This window comes from Pongo pygmaeus, chromosome 4 (genome assembly GCF_028885625.2).
Source record: "Pongo pygmaeus isolate AG05252 chromosome 4, NHGRI_mPonPyg2-v2.0_pri, whole genome shotgun sequence".
NCBI classification, from domain to species: domain Eukaryota; kingdom Metazoa; phylum Chordata; class Mammalia; order Primates; family Hominidae; genus Pongo; species Pongo pygmaeus.
This window is the reverse complement of record NC_072377.2, coordinates 323,637-348,669: the sequence shown is the minus strand read 5'-3', so window position 1 is coordinate 348,669 and position 25,033 is coordinate 323,637. Positions and strand designations below refer to the sequence as shown.

The 25,033-nt window shown below is 51.2% G+C and overlaps 1 protein-coding gene and 1 long non-coding RNA gene across 6 annotated transcripts in view; both read right to left on the bottom strand.

Moving 5' to 3' along the window:
- The window catches only part of AHRR (aryl hydrocarbon receptor repressor), a 113,416-nt gene that overhangs the window by 64,043 nt on the left and 24,340 nt on the right, over window positions 1-25,033 (bottom strand). For all 5 annotated transcript variants that reach the window (XM_063664614.1, XM_054489197.2, XM_063664615.1 and 2 more), the window contains one exon: window positions 16,819-17,000. In XM_063664614.1, the coding sequence (XP_063520684.1) occupies window positions 16,819-17,000 (182 nt within the window). The remainder of the gene's footprint in view (window positions 1-16,818; window positions 17,001-25,033) is intronic.
- On the bottom strand, window positions 19,340-24,981 carry LOC134739569 (uncharacterized). The gene is made up of 2 exons (XR_010126345.1): window positions 24,352-24,981; window positions 19,340-24,253 (listed from the first exon to the last, which is right to left on the bottom strand). It is a non-coding gene; the product is annotated as an uncharacterized LOC134739569 (long non-coding RNA).

The following is a 25,033-nucleotide window of genomic DNA, read 5'->3' as shown; positions in this document are numbered from 1 at the left end:
TTGGAACAGCGAGAATGTGAAGTCAGCACCGAGGCCTCAGGCGACCCTGTGCCCACAACAAGGGCTGGAGCAGAGTGGTTCCCTTGGAGGCTCAGGCTTCCCGTGGGGTCCTGCTAAGGGCCCTCTGTTTCTTCACACAGAGGAGACTCAGAGCAAGGTGTCACCGGGAACCCAAGGCCACCCCATCTGGCCCCCACCACGGGCACCTGGGCCTGTGACTCAGTCTAACCCACTGTCCCTGGTGAAGGAGGAGCCAGAAGGCGGGTCCAGCTCTGCGTCTGGGTGATGCTGTGATGCCCAGAAACGAAGCCACATTGCTCCCAGTCCCCTGAAGCCAATTCCCTGGTAGGGGCGGGGGAGGCGGTGCAGACAGAGGGCGGGAGGTCAGCCCTGCCATTGGAGATCACGAACCCCTGCCATTGGAGATCACCCACCCCTGCCATTGGAGGTCACGCATCCCTGCCATTGGAGGTCACGCACCCCAGCCCTGTGCAGTGACTGTGGCTGAAGTTTCCTGCTCTGTGCAGGGCTGAGTAGGGTCCATTTCAGGTCTTCAGTGCTGGACAGGGAGCTGGGCCCAGGGGGAGCTGAAAAGAAGGAGAGATGAAGAAACAGAAGAAGCAGAACAGACAAAGCGAGCAGAAGAGACATCCCTTTGTCCTTCACCCAAACCGCAGCCTGGACCCAGTTCCCAGGCCTCCTGTGACCCATCCCAGGGCGGACAGGGCCCAGGCTGGATTTGGGGCAGGTGACAGTCAGGATCCCAGCACGTTGGCTGGGAAGGAGGACACGCCTCCATGAGGCCCCAGCCCACAGCTCCACAGTCCCCTCTGTGCAGTCAGGGGAGCTGGGCCCAGAAGCCAAGGGATGGATCAGCAGGGGTGGCTCCCCTAGCCCACCCCAGCCCTGGGGGAGGAGGGAAGGCACTGAGGGGCTGTGTGCTGAGCAGCACCACTGCTTCCTATCCAGGAAGCCTGGAGGAGGAGCTCAACCAGCAGAAACCCTGCCGCTTCCTTCCTGTGAGGGGAGAAGGTGGTAAGGAATGTGGGTGCTTCATGAAGGTCTCTATTGACAGGACTGCCTGCCTCTCTGCAGAGCCCTCAACGGGGCCTGAGTGGTGCAAGCAGCCAGATGAGAGGAAGGCCCGGGATGCCTTTCTTCTCCATCGTTTTCACTCAGCCCTTAACAGGCACATCGACCCTCAGCATCCTCGTTGAAAGGGACAGAACTCCACAGACAGGGGCGTAAGGGAGAGAGGAGCAGGCGGCCCCCAGGCTGACTCAGTTTAGGACTCCCTATAGGGAATCATCCTACGTAAAGCTGCCTGGCAGTCTGCAGCTCCTGGGAGCATTTCACCACAGAGGGCTTCAACAGCGACCACGGGAGTCGGTTCCACAGTCCTGGAAGGACAGTCAGAGCCACCTTGTGAGTCCAGGACAGGTCAGCCCAGGACAGGTGGGTGCAGGACAGGTGGGTCTAGGACAGGTGGGCCCAGATGCTCAGTCCTACTATGGGACACACAGGGGCTTACCCATGCATGAGGCAGCCTGACAGCCCCTGCTGCACCTGCCCAGGGAATGGGACGCAGGATTCCTGTCACCTGCAAGCTCATCACTTCAGAGCCCCAGAGACTCCAGAAAGCCTAGAGCAGGGCTGGGCTGAAACCCTGACTCAGACGGGCAGCTACTGTTGGCAGTCACAGCCGGCCCTCGAGCTAATGAGGACACAGGCCCAGTGTGCTGACCGACATCACACGTCAACCACCTGCAGCACCGGGTGCTGCGATTAAACATCGTGCCTGCTGTGTTGGGAGGTGTTTCCAGATGGGGGTCCCATTTGAATCCGTGGGCTCGGTGAAGCCAGTGGTCTTCCCCAGTGTGGCTGGGCAGTCCGTGGGGGGCTGGAGAGAACTAGACAGGAGGAGTCACCCCTTTTTCCTGACACATGGCTTGAGCCGGATCAGCTCATCTCCCATTCTCTGGCCACAGGCGGGAATTTACCCCAGCGCCCCGGCCCTCAGGCCTCTGGGCTTGGACTGAACTACACCTCGGCTTTCCTGGGTCTCCAGCTTGCAGCTGTCTGAGACACCTGCTCATAATAAGCCTCCCCATATGTGTCTCCGGTCGGTTCTGTTTTTCTGCAGAGCCCTAACTGACATGCCCTGTAAAGCCTGGCCCAAGGTCGGCCGAGAGCACCACACCAGGCCCGGCCTCTGTGCTCTGGGTGCCTCCAAGGCAGGCCTCTTCTGGATCACTTCCTCCTCCAGCCACCCAGGGAGGTCGGACAAGCATGATGGGAAAGTGCCCCCCTCCCCCCACCGACACCTGCACCTTCCCATGGGCTGCCCCCCTCCACCCTACACTGTCATCTGTGCCTTCCCGAGACCTGTCCCCAACCCCATCACCTGTGCCTTCCCGTGGACTGTCCCCCCATCACCCACACCTTCCCATGGGCTGTCCACCCCACCCCTGTCACCTGCACCTTCCTGGGGGCTGTCTCCTGCGGACCACCACCTGCCTGGGGCTGCACCCACTGTGAGACTCTGAGGGTCCTGGAGGTGGCGGATGACCTTGGTGAAAATTTCCCTTGAACCTGATTTCACTCACCCCTGCTCCCAGCTCAAGCTCCCTCCTGAGGGACCCTTAAGACACCTCTCCTGTCCAGGAGTTGGATGGGATGCTCTGAGAAGCCTGGGACGTCCATCCAACCCTTCCCCGACGCCTGCTCGCCCCAGAATTGCCTGATCTGACTGTGGATCCAGGAAATGCAGCACAACCCTAACAAGGAGAGTAAATGAGCAGAGCTTCCAGTGAGGGCCCGGGAGGACGGGGCTTCCAGTGAGGGCCCGGGAGGACGGGGCTTCCAGCGAGGGCCCGGGAGGACGGGGCTTCCAGCGAGGGCCCGGGAGGTCGGGGCACCAGCGAGGGCCCGGGAGGACGGGGCTTCCAGCGAGGGCCCGGGAGGACGGGGCTTCCAGCGAGGGCCCGGGAGGACGGGGCTTCCAGCGAGGGCCCGGGAGGACGGGGCTTCCAGCGAGGGCCCGGGAGGACGGGGCTTCCAGCGAGGGCCCGGGAGGACGGGGCTTCCAGCGAGGGCCCGGGAGGACGGGGCTTCCAGCGAGGGCCCGGGAGGGCGGGGCTTCCAGCGAGGGCCCGGGAGGGCGGGGCTTCCAGCGAGGGCCCGGGAGGTCGGGGCACCAGCGAGAGCCCGGGAGGACGGGGCAGTGCTCTCAGAGCCAAGACATTCCCAGGAGGGCACCTCTGACCCCTGCTCTCACACCCCAACCATTTCTACAAATGACTTTGCAAGTTTTATGTCAAATGAGGGGACCACAGCCTCAAGGCTTTCAAACATTCAAACTCTCCCTTCCTTCCCTTCTCAAGAACTGGATGACAAACCGTTTTGCCTTTTGAAGATGAATTGTAATATGCACATTCCGGAAGAAAGTGTCATTTAGTGATTCTTGATGGCTACAAATTGTATTTGCAAAGGAAACTCCTCACCACCCAGTTACTTTCTGAACAGGTGTGTTCTGCACCAGGATGCACAGAATTTGTCCCAGCTTCTGCACAGGAAAGGTTTAGAGGAAACACTCGGGACAGACACTCTGTGCCAGAGCGTGGGACAAGCACAGCTCTCCCCAGTGGCCTAGGAGGCATCAGGAGCATTCAGGCAGGTGACAAAGACTCAGAGCAAAGCAAGTGACCACAGAGGGAGCCCAGGCTCGTGCAGTGGGAGGCCTCAGCTCCTGAGTCGGGCTGTGCCGCGTGCTCGCCTAGCTGTAGGTCTGTTCATCTGCAAGGAGCATGCCCCCCAGCCTTGCAAAGCAGGCAAGTCCACCCTGTGGGACAAAGCTGCCCCTTCAGGCTGTGGGCGGGAAGGGACCAGGACTGCGAGGGTCCCGGAGAGCCCTCAGGTGTCCCAGAAAACAGCCGGCACCAGGTTGGGGGGTTAAGACAGAATGCCCAGGAAAAGGGAGGGTGTGAGGAAGAGTGTGAGAAGCAGATGACTGTGCCGCACTGCTCTTGACACATGGGTGAGTGTATATTTAACAGAGTGTGAGGGAATGCATTCGAGGTGCTCACTGAGGGCAAAGAGAAGCAGCAAGTGAGAAGGGGTCCCAGCAAGTGGGTGCTGGATGGGCAAGTGTCCTTCCAAAATCCTTAGTTACAGCTTGTGGGGCAGAGGGGCTTAAAAATGTCCTTCAAAGTCCCAAATTCCCCTAAGCAAGAAAAAGCATCAGGAGTATAAATAAACACACTCATTTCACACAGACACGATATTTACAAAACGGGGAGCACCCCTAAGACATATACTGCATCAAGTTGTTGAATTTCCTATAGCAAGAATTTCCAGATTTTTCAAAAAGCACCATAGAGCTTTAGAGATTTCACACTTCCTTACAGTGCAAAATGAACCACAAAGAAATGCACTTCCTCTGAGCCAGCGAAGACTGGGGAGGCTGCAGCTGGCAGTGCCCACGCGTTTCTCTGGTCAAGAGAATGCGCCTCTAACCACTTTCTGAGATCACAGAACCCGGGGGCCTCGGGGGGGCTCTGCGGTCACCAGAATCACACGCTCGTCCTGCAGAGGAAACACACCCTGACCTTGGAACCCCACATTATCGTGGAAGATGCAACCAAAATAGCTCTTTGGGGAGAAAAAGAATATTTGCACACATTGCAAATCCATATTCTCTTCATGATGCGAAACATCTGGTATAAGCAAACTATTTGGGCATTCTTGTTACATTTCAACATATCAAAGAAAAGCACAGCAGGGACAAGCCAAGGGTTCAAGAAACATTTTGTAAAACAAACCCAAAACACCGTGCTGGTGCTGTTTAACAAACAAATATTCAGTGAATCAGCGTGCGGTGCACAGGTGTACAGATGAGTGAGTGGTCAACACTGTAGGCCACTAACCCCACGCGGCTGCAGCCAGAGAGCGCCCTGGCCCACGCCCTTCGGGCAGGATACAGTGCCGCGGTGCACACCCAGGGAGCCTTCCTGAGCAGCCCCACCGGCCTCTCCTACCGCAGAAGAGGGCGCCAAGCCCTCACTGAGTCCTCTGCCCTCTACCCACAGGTATGGATGCTGCCTCGCTTGTCAACTTTCACATCAACGAGGAGTGCCAGCTCAGCTGTCAGAGTCTCGATTTGTTTATAAATAATGAATTTGTAAGTAAATTTATTAAGTTATGTAACCATGAATTTACAACTAACACCCATATGGGGCTGTCCTGCCTGTGAATCACCATTGCCTTCATTGTCCTCACACATCACTACAGGCGGTCAGTGGCTATCAGTCCTGCAATATTCACCATCAACAGATGCAGACCGAACTGAGTACGTCTCAGGGCCTGCGGTGTCCAATGCCCAGGGCCTCCTGAAGGACATGGGCCTTCGTTCACCCGTGTGGTCATCCACATCTTCGGCATCTGCCACTGCCAACCCCTATCCTGGGCATACAACAGGGAAGGAGGGGGACAGAACCCAGCAACACACGAGTTAAGCACTAGGAGAGAACGAGCAGCAGAGGGGGCGGTGTCAGGGCAGAGGGGCAGAGGCTGTGATGTTAAAAGTGAGGCTGGGGAAGGCCTCCTGAGGGGTGAAGACAAGAGACCCAGCAGGAGGGCATGGCCTTCAAAAGCTACAGGTGTGCCGAGCCTCGGATGCTGCCCCCAGCAAGGCCCACGTGGCATCACTGCCTGGCGCTGACATATTCCAGCCCCACCAGGCTGGCTCATCTGGTCCCCACGGCCACTGCTGCCCACTCCTCTGTGCCTTGACCACGCACTGCAGCTCAGACCCGTGTCTGTGGGGCAGGGTGGCCATGATGGGCAGTAAGGAAGGTGTTGGTTATTCTTATATTTCTCTTGGCAAAAGGCCCAGCTGCCCAAAATGACAAGTGCTCCTAAAAGACGTGACTTGCCTCACAAACATACAAATGCACACGATGCTGTCCCACATCTGGCTATGCTGAGGGCCCACCGCGTGCCCACGAACTCCCGTTCTCCCCCTGCCTCCCTGGGCACTTGCTCTTCCCCCCAGCTCCTCCCGGGTGGGAGCAGCTGGGGCTCTGCTGCGACCCTCCAGGGACTCACTTCAGAGCTCATATAAACACCCTGCAACTTCTCCATTTTAGTTTTCCTTGTTCCTCCTGCTTATGCTTTGAGATGGTATCAAACTTACAGAAAAGCTATAAGAATCATATAAAGCACCCAGATACCCCTTGTCCATGGATGCCACTGAGTTTCACCAGTGTCCCAATGACATCCTTTCAGCCAAGGTGGTGCTGGACTGCGGCAGCAGCCATCGCCATGCTGCCTTAGTCCCTGCCACCTCTCCATCCCTTTCAGTATCTCCTTGGCTTTCATGGCCTGCCGGGTTTTTTGGAGATTACAGGTGAGTTATTTTGCAGACTGCCCTTCAGTTTGGGTCTGTCTGGTGTTTCCTCGTGATTAGACTGAAGTTATGCACCTCCAGCCGGAGTATCAGCAAAGCAATGTCGTGCTCCACCCCTCATCCTGTTGCGTGGTGCACGACGCCGGCTTATTCCACTATTGGCAGGGTCAGATCGATCACTTAGGACAGTGAATACTGGGCTTTTCCGCTTCATAATTAATAGATATTTTGTTCAAGACTACAAAAATCCTGTCTCACCCCATTTTCACCACCAATTTTAGCACCAATTGATATTTCCTGCCTGAATTATGACTGTGGCGGTTACCAAATTTGGTTTGTAATTCACCTTTTCTTTCTATAGTCATCTCTCTTCTTATAGCCATTAATTAGCCTGTTGTGAGGAAAAACTTATTTACTCACTTACTCATTTATGTAAATGTGACCCTATAAAATCGTATTTTATTCACTGGGGTATAGCCCATTACTATCATTATTCCTTTTAATGCTGAAATTGTCCCAGCCTTGGCCAGCGGGAGCCCCTGCAAGACGGCTTCTGTGTCCTGTGACACATCGTCATCCCTGGTGTCCACTGCCTTGCTTTCTGGCATGAGGTAAGTACAAAGTACCTTGTGCTTTGTCTGCTCCAGCTCTTGAAAGAGCCCCAAAAGCCCTAGTTCCTTTTAATGGCAAGGAGCATTTAGAAACCAACATCTGAATGTTAGGTGTGATTGCTGCTGCTGGGGTGTCACTGTTCCGAGGCCGTCTCAGTGGACAGTGTGTGTGTGGGAGCGGGGGGGAGAAGGTGAGTGTACACACATTTTACGTACATATTCATGTCTCTCTTTATATATTGAAAACCACGAGTTACACCAATACCTCCAATTCCAATTCAACATCACAGGACTCAATATAATGGAATTATTTTTTTCTTTACTATTTGGTAAAAATTGCTTTAAAGCTATCTGAGCCTAGATTTTCTCTGTGCGAAGATGTTAAACAAATGAATCAATATCTTTAATGGTCCTATGACATTCTGGTTTTCTATTTCTTCTTGAGTCCGTTTTAATAAGTTATATTTTCTAGGAATTTTTTCATTTATGTTTTCAAACTTCAAATTTATTGGCATTAATTTGTTCATAATAGCTCCTCTTTATATTCCTAATACTGCTTATTCTTTTCTCCTTGATCAGTTTCACCAGATCTTTGTAAAGTTTATCATTTTAAAAGAACTCTATTGTATGTTTCTTTTGTATTTCATCAATATCTTCTATTATTTTCTTTGACTCTCTTTATTTTACTGTTCTTTATCAGAACTACCTAATTAAATGCTTAGCTCATTAATATTTAGCCTTTCTTCTTTTCTATGTAAACACTTAAGATTATTTACTTCTAAGTGTTGCTTTGGCTACATCCCACACATTTTAAATATTTCTAAATTACATCTTCTTTTCTTCTTTGACCTATGCATTATATACAAGTGTGTTTATTTATTTCCAAATATGCGGGTTTTCAAGTTATCTTGTTATTACAGATTTCTAGTTTATTTGCATTGAGGTCCCACCTCATTATTCTTAGATATTTTATCTTTTGAAATTTACTGAGACTTGCTTTATTGGCCAATAAGGTTTCCATATATTTACCAGTTCCATGTGGGCTTTGAAAATATGTGAATTCTGTAGTTTGGGGGTATACTGCTTTATGTATGTCCACTAAATTAACCTTTTTTTTTCTTTACATTGTTCAAATGTTCAATAACATTTACTGGCTTTTATTTACTTCTTCTATAAAATACTGAGTTACAGTATTTAAAATATTTCTCTCTGATGATGAATTTATATATTCTTCCTTATAGTTCTGTCAATATTTGCTTTACAGATTTTGAAATTATGTTATGGAAAGCATAAAAATTCAAAATTATATTATCTACTTGATGAAATGAATTGTTTAATCATTACGTAGTGATTTTCTCTATCTCCAGTGATGCTTTTTACCCCAAAATCAATTTTTTTACATTAATATAGATTAATCATATTTCCTTCAGTTATATTTCCCCAGTATACCCTTTCCCATCCTTTTACTTTCATCCTTTCTGTACCCTTAGAGTGTAGATGTGTTTTCTGTAAACAGCATCTAGTAATCCACTTTAATAATCTTTATCTTTTAGTTGTTATGTTTATTCCATTTATATTTATTGTAGTTACTGATATATTTGGACTTTTGTTCCACCTCTTTTGTGTTTCTTTTTTCCTTTCCCTTTCTAGTCTTTTCCTTTCCCTTTCTAGTCTTTTCCTTTTGATTGATTACATTTTCTTATTCTTTTTTCTTTCCATTAGTTTGAAATTTCAACCCCATTTCTACGGTTGATGATTATCCTGAAAATTTTATTACAAATTAGATAACCATCCTCCAAAGTTAATACAAGAATCTTAGAACTTTTTAACTCATCATCCTCTTCAAATTTGTATCATATTATGACTATATACTTATTTCTCTTTTTAAAATTCTTATATCACCATTATTATTTTACACAATGTGTTTGATTTGATTTGATTTACCCATATAGTCACCACCTTCTTGTTTTTCATTCCCCCTTGCATCTCAAATCTTCCACCTGGAATTCTCTTCCTTCTGCATGAAGTATATGTTTAATATTTTCCTTTAATAAAGTTATCCCTGGGTTCTCAGCTTCACTTAGTTTTTGGTCTCTGTTTATTCCTTAAGTTCCTATCAGCCCATAAATGTATTTTTAAAGGCTTAAAATATTTTATCTTGAAGTTTTGGCTGTTATCAGTAGAAGGATGCCTCAGTTACATATTGCAAATGGAAGAAACTGCATTAAGTAGCCAATATTCTCCCACTAGACTCTAAATACCAAGAAGCAAAGACCATAATAGCTCTTTTTTTACTTGCATTAGAACAGGATGTTAATATGGAACTTTTCCGGTCTGAATTTTAGCTGAGGCCCCAAGACAAGGAGTGCCAATTGTTCCCATGTGAAATTCTGGGTGATCTAGGTAGAGGAGGTGTTGAAGATGAGAGAAGCTCAAGTTTGACAGGAGGGCTTACTTGGGAGAGGGGGGCTGTGCTCTCAGTCTGTCCCCACCCAACCTGCACCATGAGAGGGATGGGCAGTTTTCTCCTCACTTCATTCCAAGAGGGGTTTCATGAGGCCTGCAAGTGCCTACTGTGTGCCTCCTGAGGCTGGTGGGGGGCAGAGACCTGGTATCCCTCTTACACTCAAGAAATCTAAAGGGCAAAAGTTGACTCCTGGAGCTCCCAGTAGCCAACTAGGCTGCATGTGGAAATAACCCTAACCCAGTGGATCAAAGGTGCACATTTCCTGTGGACCAGGTAGGGTCATACTGCCTGAACACTGGCCTGGGATGTCTTAAATCCTGCCCAGAAGGGTTCCTGGAGATGTGAGGGCAGACCTTGGTAAGAGGCTACAGGTACCACAGCCACCCGGGGCTAAGGAAGTGAGTGTAAGGGACCAGCTGGAGAGGATGCACCGCCTGAGTTGGCCAATTGTGGCAGAGACACCCCAGGGTAGGGTGGTCACTCAGGAGACCACGAGAATGCCCCCAGAGCCCTCTGGATTCCCTGCCAGGCTCATGTGCCAGCTCTCTGCCATGCCAGCCATACAGAACCTCTCCTGTCCTTACCTCTTATCCCTCTTGCTCCTCCCACTGGAGGGTTGGAAGCCATAGCTACCAGTGGGGGAGGACCCAGGGGGCAGCAGCCAGCCTGACACCCAGCCTCCCACCTGCCACAGCGCCAGGTGAGGTTGGGAAGAGGTTCACATGCGGAAGACATGTAGAGTTTTAACTGTTTTGCTGGACCTAAACCAATCAACAAGCCCAGCCTGCTTGGGGCCACATTAGTGGAAGACACTGAATTACCTAGAAGGGACCACAAAAGTCCTGGGATTATCCCAGTTTCTTCCAAGCACAGAAGGAGAATCAGTCCACAAAGGAGGTTTGCTGGGGCAGACATGAGAAAAATCAAAGTTGTTTTCTCTCAACCCTTGGCCAGCTTCCTTCAGGAATAAACTCAAGCACCAGGAATGAGTGAGTAAATGAGTGAATGAGCCCCTGCTCTTCTTGGCCAGATTCATCTTTTGGAAGCAGTTAAAAGAGGTAGGAAAAGTAAAATCAGCTCCTAAAATAATCAAGAGTGATCTTGCCATGCAACTACAACAGTGCTTGGGAAACCATTCCTGAGGGCCTCAGGGTCTGAGGCAGGAGTGGCCTCACAGCATCAGGGCAGGACCAACTCTCATCCTCTCCTGGCTCTCAAGTACAGAGAAATACCCTAAATTATTTTAAACTTGTGTCTTTGCAGGAAATGCTCCCCAAGGGGAAGCCACCTTCCAGAAGGCACCAGTGACAGAGAGGAAGGGGGTGAGGGAAAGGGTTGGAGCACAGCCTGGAGAGCTGGAAGGCACACGACCAACATGCACCCATGCCCGCCGCAGGATGAGAAAAATCGAGTCCCAGACCTGCGGCCCTGCCATGGAGGCTTGCCTTAGCCTCTAGGGCTGCTGTAACAAAATGATTTAAACAACAGAAAGTTATTTTCTTGCAGTTCTGGAAGCTAGAAGCCCATGATCAAGGTGCCACCAAATTCAGTTTCTGGTGAGGGCTCTCTTCTTGGCTTGTGGACAGCCACCTTCTCACTGCATCTTCACATGAATTTCCTCCTGTGCTTGTGGACAGAGTGAGCCCTCCGATGTCTCTCCTTATACGTGTGCTAATCCCATCAGATCAGAGCTCTGCCCTTATGACCGCATTTAACCTTAAACTTAACTTCCTGAGAGGCCCCTTCTCCAAATACAGCCAAACTAGGGGCTAGGGCTTCAACATATGAGTTTTAGGGGACACAGACATTCAGTTTATAATATTCAATCCTTGCCTCCAAAATTTATGTCCTCACATGCAAAATACATTAATTCCATCCCAACAGCCCCAAAAGTCTTAACCCATTCCAGCATCAACTCTAAAGTCTAAGCCAAAGTTTCATTTAACTACCATCTAAATCAGAAATGGATAAGACTCAAGGTACAATTTCTCCTAAAGCAGACCTGCTCTCCAGCCAAGAACCTGTGAAGCCAGACAAGCTTGTCCTTCTAAAATACAATGGTGAACAGGCATGGGATGGAACTCCCCACTGCAAAAGGCAGGACCCAGAAGGAAGAAAGGGGGACAGGTCCCAAGCAAGTCACACACCTAGCACGGCAAAGCCCCTGAGACCTGGAGGCCTGGGGACAATCCTCTTTGGCTCCATGCTCTGCCCAGAGGCCCAGCCTCTTTCCCAGCTCTGCAGTGGCCCCACTCTCCGAAACCCAGGAGGAGAGAGCCCTGCCCTGTACCTGTGGTGGTAGTGGCACCCGATTACCTCTGAATCACCCCCAGGCACACTCTCCCCTTTCTGGAAAGATGAAACATGCCGGCCGCTGGTGAGCACTACCTCCCGTCCTGTTCTCCTTAGGCCAAGCTGACAGTGTCTCTGCGGGCCTGGTCCCATCCCCACTCCTGGCCTCTGCTGAGGAGGCTTCCCGGCTGGGCTCCTGGCTCACACCCAGTCTCCCTATCAAATGGTTGTTCCGCCATGTGCAAGTCTGTCCAGAACACTTCCTCTGTTTTTTGAGACGGAGTCTCACTCTGTCGCCCAGGCTGGAGTGCAGTGGCAAGATCTCGGCTCACTGCAACCTCTGCCTCCCAGGTTCAAGCAATTCTCTGCCTCAGCCTGCCAAGTAGCTGTGATTACAGGCGCCCGCCACCATGCCCAGCTAATTTTTATATTTTTAGTAGAGATGGGGTTTCACCATCTTGGCCAGGCTGGTTTTGAACTCCTGACCTCGTGATCCACCTGCCTTGGCCTCCCAAAGTGCTGGTATTACAGGTGTGCGCCACCGTACCCAGCCCACTTTCTCATTTTTTGCAATGTGGATAGGCTGAGAATTTTCCAAACCTTCAAGTTCTGGTTCCTTTTCTTTTGGCAATTCCTTCCATGTATCTCTCTCCTCTGACATTTCACTATGAGCAGTAAGGAGAAGCAAGGGTTTCAACACTTTGCTTAGAAATCTCACCAGCAAAACACCCCCATTTCATCACTTGCAAGTTCCACTTTCCACAAAATGCTAGAACTCAGTCCAGCCAAGTCCTTGCCACTTTATAACAAGAATCACTTTCCTCACGTTCCACGGGCACGTTCCTCACCAGAATCTGCCTTAATGCTCATATTTCTATCAGGGTTCTGTTCATGGGGTACGTGTGTTCTCTACGACCACAGCCCTCCCTACAATGCTCTTCTCTCTGAGCCCTCACCAACAACACCTTTAACACCCATAGTTCTACCAACAACTGCTTCACAGCCATCAGGGCTCTTTCTAGCACACACCTCAAAACTCGTCCAGCCTCCACCCACCAGCCAGCTGCAAGTCACTTCCACATTCTTAGGTATGTGGCATGTAGTGCAGGGCACCCTACTTCTCTGCCTGGGCTGCTTATAATAAACACCCCCACCTGGGGGCTTAAACAACAGGAACTGGCTTTCCCACAGTTCTGGAGCTAAAAGCCCGTCATCAGCGTGCAGCTGATTTGGCTCTGGTGCGGGCTCTTTCCGGCCTGCAGACAGCTGCCTTCCCCCTGTGCTCTCTCACAGCCTTTCTTTGGGGGGTGTTCAGCACAGAGCGGGATAGAGGGTTCTTTTGTGTCTGCTTTTTAAGGACACCAGTCCTATCAGTTCAGGGCCCCCCCCCCGCACTTATGATGTTGTTTAACCTTAATTTCTTCCTAAGAGGCCCCACCTACAAATACAGCCACACTGGGAATTAGGGTTTCACTATATCAATAGGTGAAGGGACGAGACAAACATCCAGTCCATAAAACGATCATCAAGGAAAAGGTAAATCTTCAGTGAAAGCTGAAAATCAGCCGATTTGGCTTAATAAAGTATAACTTCAGGCCTGGGTTTACACAATCACTCATAATCTCAAGGAGCATGGAACTTTTGACCTGCTAGCAAGCGTGGGATTCCAGAGTTCAAGATCCCAGGACACCTCGTGGTGCTGTGGGGCCTCTGTTCTTGCCCACCTAGGGTGGGGTGAAGCGGATGTGCCCATTCAGCCCAGGTGGGCTTCAGAGCCAGGACTGAGCCCAGGAGGGGCTCCAGGATGGACACAGGTGTGTGTTCAGGCCCCACAGTGGAGCACGGCGGATGCAAAGGAACAAGAGGACTCCGATGCTGCTGTGGGTGATGAGCAGAGGGAGCAGGGAGCATCGTCATCCTGACAGGAAAATCCCCAGGCTTTCAGAGTGAGGATGTGCCACCTTCTCTCCTCCCTGCTTTGTTTTTGGGACTGTTCTACTCCACACTTCTTTACACAGCAACAAGAACACACACCTCTGTGCCCCGTCAGCACTCCGGCCCCCACGCATGGAGGTGGACACAGCCGCATGCCAGGCCCGGGTGGACTCTGTGCCTGAGGACCTCCACTCCCGGGTGCTCTTCCTCAGTCGCTGACTGCCCGGGTGGACTCCGTGCCTGAGGGCCTCCACTCCCGGGCACTCTTCCTCAGTCGCTGACTGCCCGGGTGGACTCCGTGCCTGAGGGCCTCCACTCCCGGGCACTCTTCCTCAGTCGCTGACTGCCCGGGCGGACTCTGTGCCTGAGGACCTCCACTCCCGGGCGCTCTTCCTCAGTCGCTGACTGCCCGGGTGGACTCCGTGCCTGAGGGCCTCCACTCCCGGGCACTCTTCCTCAGTCGCTGACTGCAGCGGTCCTGGCAAACGCAGGCACACCCAAGGAGCTCTGGGAGGGTGTCCTGACCCACAGCTGGGCTTCAGCAACAGAGCCGGGGCTTCTGGACCCTTCCTGGTCAGTGTTAGGGTCCCACGTCCCAGGCTGTGACCAGGGTTTAGCCTAGAAGGGGCCCAACTCCCCTCCATGCCCCGCAACAGGAGGGCAGAGATCTCTCTCAAGGCGGCAGCGGACCGTCTCCTCCGCACCACCTCCTTCCCTCTTATTTTGTGCCGACTTCCCCTGGTGTGAATAGTAAAATCACCAAGAGTGGAAAATCCCGACCTTAACAGTCACCCAGGAGAAGGATAGAAGCTAAGAGTTTATAACTTAAAGTGCCAATCTCCAAACAAAAATAAACTAAACCCACTGCGTTCTAAAAATCCATGAAGGTCAACATTAAACATCACAAGCAAATGCTCAGGCCATCATCACCCTGGTTCGTGTCCTTCCCAAAGGAAACTTTTATGGCAGCCGTAATGAAATTAGCTTACCCATCTCTAAGTCAAGAGGCATAGTTTAAGATCCAATTTTTATAGCTTGACTTTCTTCTAATTATACGTGGAAATGACTTCAGAAAAGTTTTTAGAATTTCCTCTAAAATGTACAGTCTGAAGGGGATCACAAAATTCACAATCCTTGGTAGAAAAATCAGGAAGTTTATTTCCCTGACTGTGAAAGCTGCAGCACTCTCGTAGGCCGGTGGCCCCTGAGAGTCACTGCAGCTGCAGCAGAGGTGGGCACCTCCCGGCAGGGCAGCAGGAGGCACGCAGGGTGCCCCTGCACAGGATGGCCATCCAGTGCCATTGCATCGGCTTGGGGCAGGCGGCAGGATGGGAAGCTCACTCGCTGGCAGGTTAAGAAGAACCAGGCGTCCAAACTTGCTGGAAACATCAGAATCGAAGACTTTCTGAGGCCGTCAGGCTCTGGCCTGTCTGGGCACAGTGGGACCTGTGCGGAGAGGAAATGACCTGGCCTGTCCTCCAACCTCCCGGCGAGAGGGTGAGGCTGTGCAATGTCGGTGGGAGGAAGCCGATGTGCCAGGTCTTCAGCTCGGGACAAAGCCTCCCCACCGGCTGCCCCAGCCCTTCCTGCGCTGTCCAGACACGGGGACTGCCCTCTGCCATTGGCGCTGCTGAGCCACACTGCGCCATCCATGAAAGGCGTGTCCCAGAAGGCAAACCTGGGAGCCTGCCCTCGATTCCATGCTGGTACCCATGCCCGGGTACGTGCAGGGTGGTGCCCGCTCCACCACACCAGACCACACCAACTGCACCACATCTTAACCCTCCTGGAAAAGCTGCCATCCTGCACATACGGCAAACCCCAGGTCTCTCAGGTAAACTGAGTCCAACACCACCCAGCAGCCCTGGGCACCGGGAGGCCCAGGCTGGGAATGGAGATAAATATAAAATTAATAGTTTTCAAAATAAAATTAGAAAACCTGGAATGTAAAACTAAAACTTGCTGTGACCCCACCACTCAGATAAGCTCTGTTAACATTTTGTGGGATTTGATTTCCATGGAGGCTGCGGCCAGCCAGGACCCGGGGAAGACCCTCAGTGTGGGGCCGGCACCGGCAGGACACGGCACGTGATGCTGAGCGTCACCGTGGCTTTCCTTCCCGCATCCCGTGGGCCACGTCCTTCCCTGGGGGTGTCTGAGGGTGCAGAGGCCTGCAGGGGCCCAGGCACTGAGAGTCTCTCGCACCCTGAGACAGACGCCCCCCCGAGAGGAGGCCCCCACCCTGACTCAAACTCAGGAGTGCAGGCACCGGGCACAACTGCCACACGCTGCTGGTCACGGGGTTTTTAATTCCAAAAGTGCTGCGATCAAACCACGTGCAGGCACGTCACCCAACACAGGAGCTGGAAGCAGCTTCTCTCCCACCCTTCCGCAACATCAAAGGCCCCACGGTCCACACCTGCGAGTTCTCTGGATACATCCCAGCTCCCAGGGCAGCAATAACTGGAAATCTAAGGAAACGCCATGCTTCCAAGGACAGACAGGGCACAGGCCTGGGGAGGCCCCACCTGAGATGCAGGAGCCCCAGAAGCCCCTCCCCACGAGAGGGCAGCCCCAGCAGCTGCGAGCGGGCAGGGCCGCCTGGCGTGGGCAGGGGGAGGCGTCCGGCACCCCAGGGCAGCCCCCGGGTCCCACCTAGTCAGCTCTCTCAGCCTCCTGACCATGCCCAGCCCTGCTCATCCACAAAGCCGACCCCCCATTCCCTGGAGCTGGGGTCTGTGGGGAAGCCCCAGTGAGGACCAGCACGGTGAGGAACAGCCCCAGCCCCTCCCACAGGAGCTGTGCAGCTTCAGCAAACCCAGGACCCCAGGCGCAAACTGGCCCATCCCAGCAAACTGGGGTGAGGCCCCCACCCTGAGAGTGTCGAGGACAGCTAGGACCAGACCTGGCCCCAGGGAAAATCCACAGCCCAGCCAGCTCCCAGCCAGGGGCCAAGTCTCCAGGTTCCGGGGGCAGCGTGGGGGAAGAAGGCAGTGCACATGGTGCAACCCACCAGACACACTTCACCTGGCCACAAGGCCGCAGGTGGACTCAGGGAAGACACAGCCTGACTCAAGTGAATGGGTGAGCGCAGGTGAGAGTCCTACCTTGGAAGAAGCTCTTCACCCGGAGGTAACTGACACTGAGGCGCAGGACAGAAAGCTTGTCCAGCTTGGAGATGATGTCAGGCGGAAACGGCAGCAGGCTGGCCAGGTGGTCCAACTCGGCGTTGAGGCGGTCCCGGTGCCGCTTGGAGGGGTTGGACTTCTCTGCCCCCACGGCGGGCCTCCTGTGGGGAGATGGCCTGGGTCAGGTGGGCTTCTCCACCAGAAGCCACAGGCCCCCTGGGGCAGAAACCGTCCTCTGCAGTGACCTTACTAGGAGCATCTAAGCCGCTGCTAGGACAAAAAGCGGGAAGAGGACTAAAGCTCACCCATGCCTCAAGACGTAGACACTAAAAACCACAGCGCACAACAGCCAAGTACAGCTCAGTATCTGGAGGGGACGCAGAGAGAAGGAGCAAACCAGCCCGAGAACCGCAGCTCAGAGCACGGAGACAGGGCACGGCTCCCGGCTGTGGGACAGGTACATTTCTCCACCTCTCCACTACGGATCCCTGAGGAGGGAGGAGGACGCCTGGCCCCAGGCTGGCGGGGCAAGAGCGAGCATAGAAAATGCCGCATTCATTCAGCATCCTTAGGGGACCCTCGGTGTCTAAACAAAACCTAACACATTCCAGGAAACATGAAAAAGTCCTCCTGGCATCAGCCGGGCTGTGCCCACAGCCGCTCCGAGCTTCAGTTTCTCCTGTACATGCTGGGGCTGAGGGGAGAATACCCAGGGCAAATGAGACCGGGTGCCTGCCACTCCGGGGCCCCACAAAGGGGCAGTAAGGGCCGTCACCCAATTCTCCTAATAAGCCATGGCAGGCCTGCTCTACCCACAAAAAGGGGCCACCTGTGGGGCTTCCACACCACAGAGCCCAGAGAGGGAGGGAGCTGACCCCACTCACCCAACCTACCTTAAAATGACAGGAGCTTGATGGGACCCTCTCACCTCACAGTGACCGTCCCCTAAGGCTGACCCGCTTAACCTCACAGTGACCATCCCCTACGGCTGACCCGTTTAACCTCAGAGTGACCGTCCCCTACGGCTGACCCGTTTAACCTCACAGTGACCGTCCCCTACGGCTGACCCGTTTAACCTCACAGTGACCGTCCCCTACGGCTGACCCGTTTAACCTCAGAGTGACCGTCCCCTACGGCTGACCCGTTTAACCTCAGAGTGACCGTCCCCTACGGCTGACCCGTTTAACCTCACAGTGACCGTCCCCTATGGCTGACCTATTTAACCATCACTGCACTGAAGCCACTTCAACTGCCATCTCGTTCTAGATATCATTTCCACATGCAATCATGCGAAAGAAAAGATGACAGCCACTATGGAGTCCACTGGGAATGCGTGGGGAGACTGAGCAGGGGCCAGTTACTGGCAGGACCACAGGAACGAGGCCACCTGACTTGCCACACTAACCCTTCCTGGGACCTTGGCACATACAGGAGTGAGCCTGCTGTTTCCAGGGGTTTGGGTCTCTTTTGTCAAGAAGTTCCTTATTTTTCTAAGGTGTTTGCACTTATGAGTGAGCTGACACGTGCAAGCTGTAAGTCTGAAACAATCTGTTCTGTCAGGAACTCTGTGGCACAAACTCCATTTCTCACTGTCTAACGACCTAGGCCGTAAACCAGTCACAGAGCAGCCTGACAGCGCCAAACCCAGAGCGGTTGTTTTCAGTTGAGATATAATCCACGTAACATGAAACTAACTGTTTAAAAGTGAACGGTTCAATGTCACTTAGGGCAGTCGCTAAGCCGTGCAAACCTCACCTCTATTTAGTTCCAACCCTGAAGGAAACCCCTTACCCATCAGCCATCTCTCTAGATTCCCCTTCTGTTAGCCCTGGCAGCCCCTAGTCGGCTCTCAGCATGGACCTTCCTACTAAAGGCATGTGGTAGAAATGGAATCAAGAAGTGGCCTTCTGTGGCCGGCTTCTTTCTCACAGCCTAATGTTTTCAAGGTTCATCCACACTGCTGCAGCTGTCTGTGCTTCCTTCCTTTTCAGGGCTGAGTAATATTCCCATGTATGGATAGGCCACATTGCTTTATCTGTCTACCTGCTGATGGACGTTTGCGTTGTCTCCTCTGTTTGGCTGCTGTGAATATTGGTGCAGTGAACACTCATCTAGAAGATTCTGTTTGAATATATACTTTCAATTCTCTTGAGCATATACTTAGCCGTAGAGTTGCTGGGTCATATGTTAATTCTGTTTCATTTTTTGGGGAACCACCAAACTGCTTTCCATGGTGGCTGTGCTATTTTACTTTCCCATCAGCAATGTAGCAGGCCTCCAGTTTCTCCACATCCTCACCTACACTTATTATTTTCTGTTTTTTTGATTACAGCCATTCTGGTGGGTGAGAAGTGGTATTTTGTGATGGTTTTGATTTGCATTTTTCTAATGACTTATGATGTTGAGCATCTTTTCAAATGCTTGTTGTCCATTTTTATATCTTCTTTGGAGAAATGGCTATTCAAGTCTTTTGCCCAGTTTTAAATTGGGTTGTTTATCATTTTGTTTTTGAGTTGTAAGGATTATTTAACTACTCTGGATACCAGGTCCTTATTGAGTATATGATTTGTATTTATTTTCTCCCATTCTGTCTTATCTTTGGTTATCTTTCCACGTTCTGGTTTTTTTTTTTTTTTTTTTTTTTAATGTCGCACCCACCAAAAATTACTCAAGCTGCTAGCCAAGATGTAAATAGGCGGGAGAACTGGGGATGACCTGGACCTGCTTTCATGTGCACTGGCATCTCCTGGCTAGAGGGGCCCACCTGTCAGTGAAGGACACCCAAGACCTCCCCAGAAAACAAGGGGAGCACCTAGTGGGCAGTGGGGAGAGGACAGCCAGGAGGATGCAGACCACAGACAGGATACGAGAAGTCTAGAAGCCCTGAGGGCGTGCAGGAGAAGCTCCAGTTCACTCCAGGGCAGAGGAGACTTGCAGGAGGATTCACCAATGCCCATCAGCACAGAAACAGGTGTCGGAGGAGCCCCAAGCCAGCTCAGGTGGAAAGAGAGGCCCCAAAATATGCAATGCCTGTGAACAAATCTAACAAAAGACACTCAAACCAGAGCTGAGAAAAATGTAAAGAACAAATATGCAGAAAGATATACAATGTTCTTTGATTGGAATGATTCAATATTGTTAAGATGGCAATTCTCCCCAAAACTGATCTATAGATTCAATGTAATCATATTAAAATCCCAACAGGAATTTCTACAGAAATTGACAAGCTGATTCTAAAATTTACATGGAAATGCAAAGGACCTAGAATAGCCAATTAAAGAGAAGGGCACAGCTGGGGACCTACACTACTGAGTTTAAGCCCTCTCTAAAGCTACAATATTAAAGATGATTTGGTTACTAGAGAAAACATAGAAGTATAAATGAATAGAAAAGAATGGTGTGAGTCTAGAAATAGACAGACTGGTTTTCCTTGGGTCTTCATTGGACAATTTACTTCACAAAGATACTAAGGCAATTCAATAGGGAAAGGAAAATCTTTTCAATAAATGGTGTTGGATCAACCGTATATCCAAGAAAACAAATGGACACCAGCTCTACCCTCATGTAATACCCAAAAATTAACTCAAAAAAGGAGTATAGACTTCAAGGTGCTTTAAACTACTGTAAAACTTTACAAGAAAATGTGCAAAAATCCTTCAGACCTTGTGGGTAGTCACAGGACTCTTAGAACACAAAAAGACAAAAAGCTCACAAGTTGGTCTTCATCAAAAGGTTTTCTTTTCTTTTTTTTTTTTTGAGACGGAGTCTCACTCTGTTGCCCAGGCTGGAGTGCAGTGGCGTGATCTTGGCTCACTGCAAGCTCCGCCTCTGGGGTTCACGCCATTCTCCTGCCTCAGCCTCCGGAGTAGCTGGGACTACAGGCGCCCGCCACCACGCCTGGCTAATTTTTTTTTGTATTTTTAGTGGAGATGGGGTTTCACTGTGTTAGCCAGGATGGTCTCGATCTCCTGACCTCGTGATCCTCCCGCCTCGGCCTCCCAAAGTGCTGGGATTACAAGCCTGAGCCACCGTGCCTGGCCAAAAGGTTTTCAAATGTCTTTTGAAAGTCAATATTAAGAAAATTGAAAAGATAAGCCTTAAGTTGGAAGAAAATATTCACAACAACGGTTTATATCCAGAATATGTAAAGAACTCTTACAACTCAGTAATAAGAAAACAAGCCAATAAGAACATGGGCAATTATTTAAACAGACACCACCAGACAAGATATATGGATGGTGAAGAAGCACATAAAGATATCCTCAACACCATTAGTCACTAGGGAAATGCACATTAAAACTCTGATGAGATACCACCAACCCATGAGGATGGTCAAAACCAAGAAGTGACCAAGAAGGCTGAGCACACCATGCACCGGCGGGGATGCAGAGAAACTGGGATTCTCACGCACAGTTTCTGGGAATGGGAAATGACACCACTGCTTTGGAAACAGTTAAATATGCACCTGCAGTGTCACCCAGCAACTGCACTCCTAGGTATTTATCCAAGAGAAATAAAAACATACAGACTTGTACAAAAATGTTCATGGTAGCTTTATTTGTAACAGTCTAAAATGGAGAACAACCTGAACTTCCATCCACAGGTAAATAAACAGACTTGGTCTACCCATACAATAGAACACTTTGCAGCAATAAAAGAGAACAAATGGCTGGTGCTAGAAACATGGATGAATCTCAGAACCTTTATGCCAAGTGCAGACAGACAAAATGCTGTGTGATCCCATTTGCACAAAATGCCAGGACAAGCAAACCATCTACAGTGACAGGAAACAGATCAGAGGTTGCCTGGGGCGGGGCTAGAGGGAGGAATTACGAGGGGCCACAAAGAAGCTCGTGGAGTGATGGAAACACTTTCTCTCGATTTTGGTGATGGCTTCACGGATGTACACAAATGTCAAAACGGACCCACTGCACACCTTAAACATGCAGTTCAGCTGAAATACGTGTACTTCAATTATACTCAATAAACATCAAAACGCAAAAAAAAGGGGGGGGAATCCCTGTGGCTTCCACAGTGTCATGAGCTGAAGGCACTGCCCCTGCTGAGGACTCCGGGGAATCCCAGAAGACAAGGAGCATCAAACAGGCTGCTGGTGGCACAGGACATTCACTCCTGGGAGAGCGCTGTGGGTTCAGGATCACCCACGTCACCCAAAGGATACCGAGGCTGGGCGGGAGTCAAGGGCACTGCCAAGGGGAGGGCTGTCCCAGCCGGCCGCCCGGCTTCCCCCACATCAGCTGCCCCCTGCACTCAGTGCTTGTGGGGGCCTCTCAGGGGCAGGCTCTAGACCAACTCCACCTCCGATGGCACGCTCCACAGCCTTTACCAGCCACCCCTTCCAGACAAAATTTGGGGCACACACAGACCCATCCCCCATCACCGCAGAGGAGCTGGCCAGACCAGAGCGCTGAACATGGCCCTCAGGTGCATCAAGGGCCACAGCTGGGACGGCCAGAGCAGAGGGGGCCCCCACCCCAGGAGGGGGTGCAGGATGGGCGCCCATACTCAACGTCAAAACAGTGTTTTGGCCTCCAGTTTCCCAGAGCGGGTCCCTAGAGGGGTTCCCAGGACCCCTGCACGTGCCAGCAGCCCCTCCATGAAGAAAGACATGGCAGCCTTCAGAGATGCCCATGCTGGGACATGCCAGCCTCCATCACCTTGCCTAGTGTGTGCGTGCAGTGGGGGTGTGTGTCTGAGTTGGAAAACATTTCACGACTATTCAAGTCATTCACTGTCTTTCATTGCCCCTCAAGTCACAACTGGTTTTCTTTTTTCTCTCTTTTTTCCTCTTTCTTCCCCAAGTGCTTAAAAGTTTTAAACATAAATACATATATTTTAAGGAATGTATTCGAAGAACTAATGAGAATATTCTCCTATAAACTTGAAGTAGGGGAGATCTTCCTAATCGTGATGTAAAATTAGTCACAGAAGTAAAGATTGACAAATTCAACTCATACAAATTTAATTTTTTCTGCATGGCAAAGAACACTATATATAAAATCAAAACTGGGGCAAAGTATTTGAAAGCCATTCAAAAATTAATTTCCCTAGTTTCCAAGCTCTTACAAATCAAGAGGCACAAAACATAAACAATCTACTAGAAAAATGAGTAAAAGATGTAAATACGGTTCACAGAAAAGGAAATGCAAATCGCTCTTAAACCCCACTTATGATACAAGAATGCAAATTAAAATCACCAATATCTGAAATACACTATGTGCTGGGGCATGGGGAGGAGGAACTGATGTGGAACTCTAACCCTAATGCTGGGAGGTTTGGGAACAACTATTGAAATTACAAATGCCCGTGCTTTGGCTGAGCAATTCCACATCTAGGTTTTCATCCTCCCAATACACGAGTGTGGGGGATTTGATTTTACCCCTTGCAAGCTAACAACTCGTTTCTGTTTCGCGGACCCTGGAAGAAGACATGAGACCCCGGAGGCGGAGACAAAGGGCTTACGACTCACGGCACAGCAAGCTACGTGAGCTTCCGCGTGTTCCTCATTCACCCAGGTCCCCAAGTCCCGCGGGGGGATGTGGAAGCATCCTGGCTGATGCTGCATCTGCAGTGGGTTCTTGTAGCAGCAGAGGAAGACTGAGCTTTATACAGGGTGAGGCTGAGGTCTGCAGGTGAAGGGCCGCCGTCCCTGGGGGCCAAGGAGGATGGAACCGGGTGCACGCAGGGAAGGGTTGAGACACTTCCATAGCTGGGTCCCCCGGGGGTAGGCGATGGAATGTGCTCCTGAGCCTGTGCACTTGAGAGATTTGGGTAGCAGACGTATTTGTCACATTAAATAAGGAGAGGAAATAGCTTTGCCACACAGCTGCAAATGCAGTCCCTGTGGTGGGGCAGTCTAGGGAAGAATCACAACTAAATTTCCTGCTTTTATAGTGTTTTTATTCCACTGCAAAGGCCTGAGAAAGGAGTTTTTTGGGCCTTTGCATTTTATGTATTGGTGTTTCGAATAGCTAGTGTGCTCACCTATTTCAAAACTCAGAGGAAAGTGTCTTCAGGCTGGCTCCCTGCCTGGAGGCAGCTGATTTTAAGTTTTCTGTGATTCCGTCGGGAGACATTTTATGAATAAACTAGAAAATGTGCATGCACCGTATTTATGTTTCCTCCCTTTATATATGAATCGCAGCATCCGTATCTACTGCCGTCCCCCCTAGAGCTTGTTCGCAATCAGTGCAGGGCTGTGCTGTGTTTCTTCTGCAGCCCTTGGTCCCGGCCTCAGCTGTGTGCCTGGCCCCATGCATGGTTTTGCGCATGTGCTCACCGCTGGGCCAGCGTCAGCCTGGGCACCGAGCCTACTGCATGCTGGTGTTCGATGCACAGAGAGTGCGAGGCCTTGGCCGCAAACTGCAGTCTTGAGGGACAAGGTAAGGTCTCCCTGTGGGACATGGGATCTCTTTACTGTTTACCATAACAAGACACCTAAACAAGATGTAAACAGTAAACAAGATCCTTCCTTCCCAAGGGAGGCCTTACCTCCCCTTGTTTCCCAGCCCCAGCTCCTCCTGGGGCCCTGCAGTTCTTGGAGGCACCATGGCCACACACTAAGGCCCAGGATTTGACACGTCCAGGCGCCAAGGGGCCTCACCTCAGTATCACAGCAGGTGTCAGGGCAGTGAGGGTGGCGTTGCTGTGAGTCTGCACAGAATCCTACAGCCCCTGGAGCTGGGGACATCATCCGACACACACACACACACCCCACACACACCCACACACACACATCCCCACACACAGCCAGGGACATCATCTGACACACACAGTCCCCCCCGCACACACACAGCCTCACATCCCCCACACACAGCCTCACACACACACAGCCTCACACACATACACCCCACACACAGCCCCCCACAGCCTCACACACACACACCCCACACACACAGCTCCCCACAGCCCTCCACACACACCTGCACACGCAGTCTCACACAGCCTCGCACCCCTGCACACCTGCAGTCTCACACACACCCCACACACACCCCCCCACACACCCGCACACGCAGTCTCACACAGCCTCGCACCCCTGCACACCTGCAGTCTCACACACACCCCACACACACCCCCCCACACACCCGCACATGCAGTCTCACACAGCCTCGCACCCCTGCACACCTGCAGTCTCACACACACCCCACACACACCCCCCACACATACCTGCACA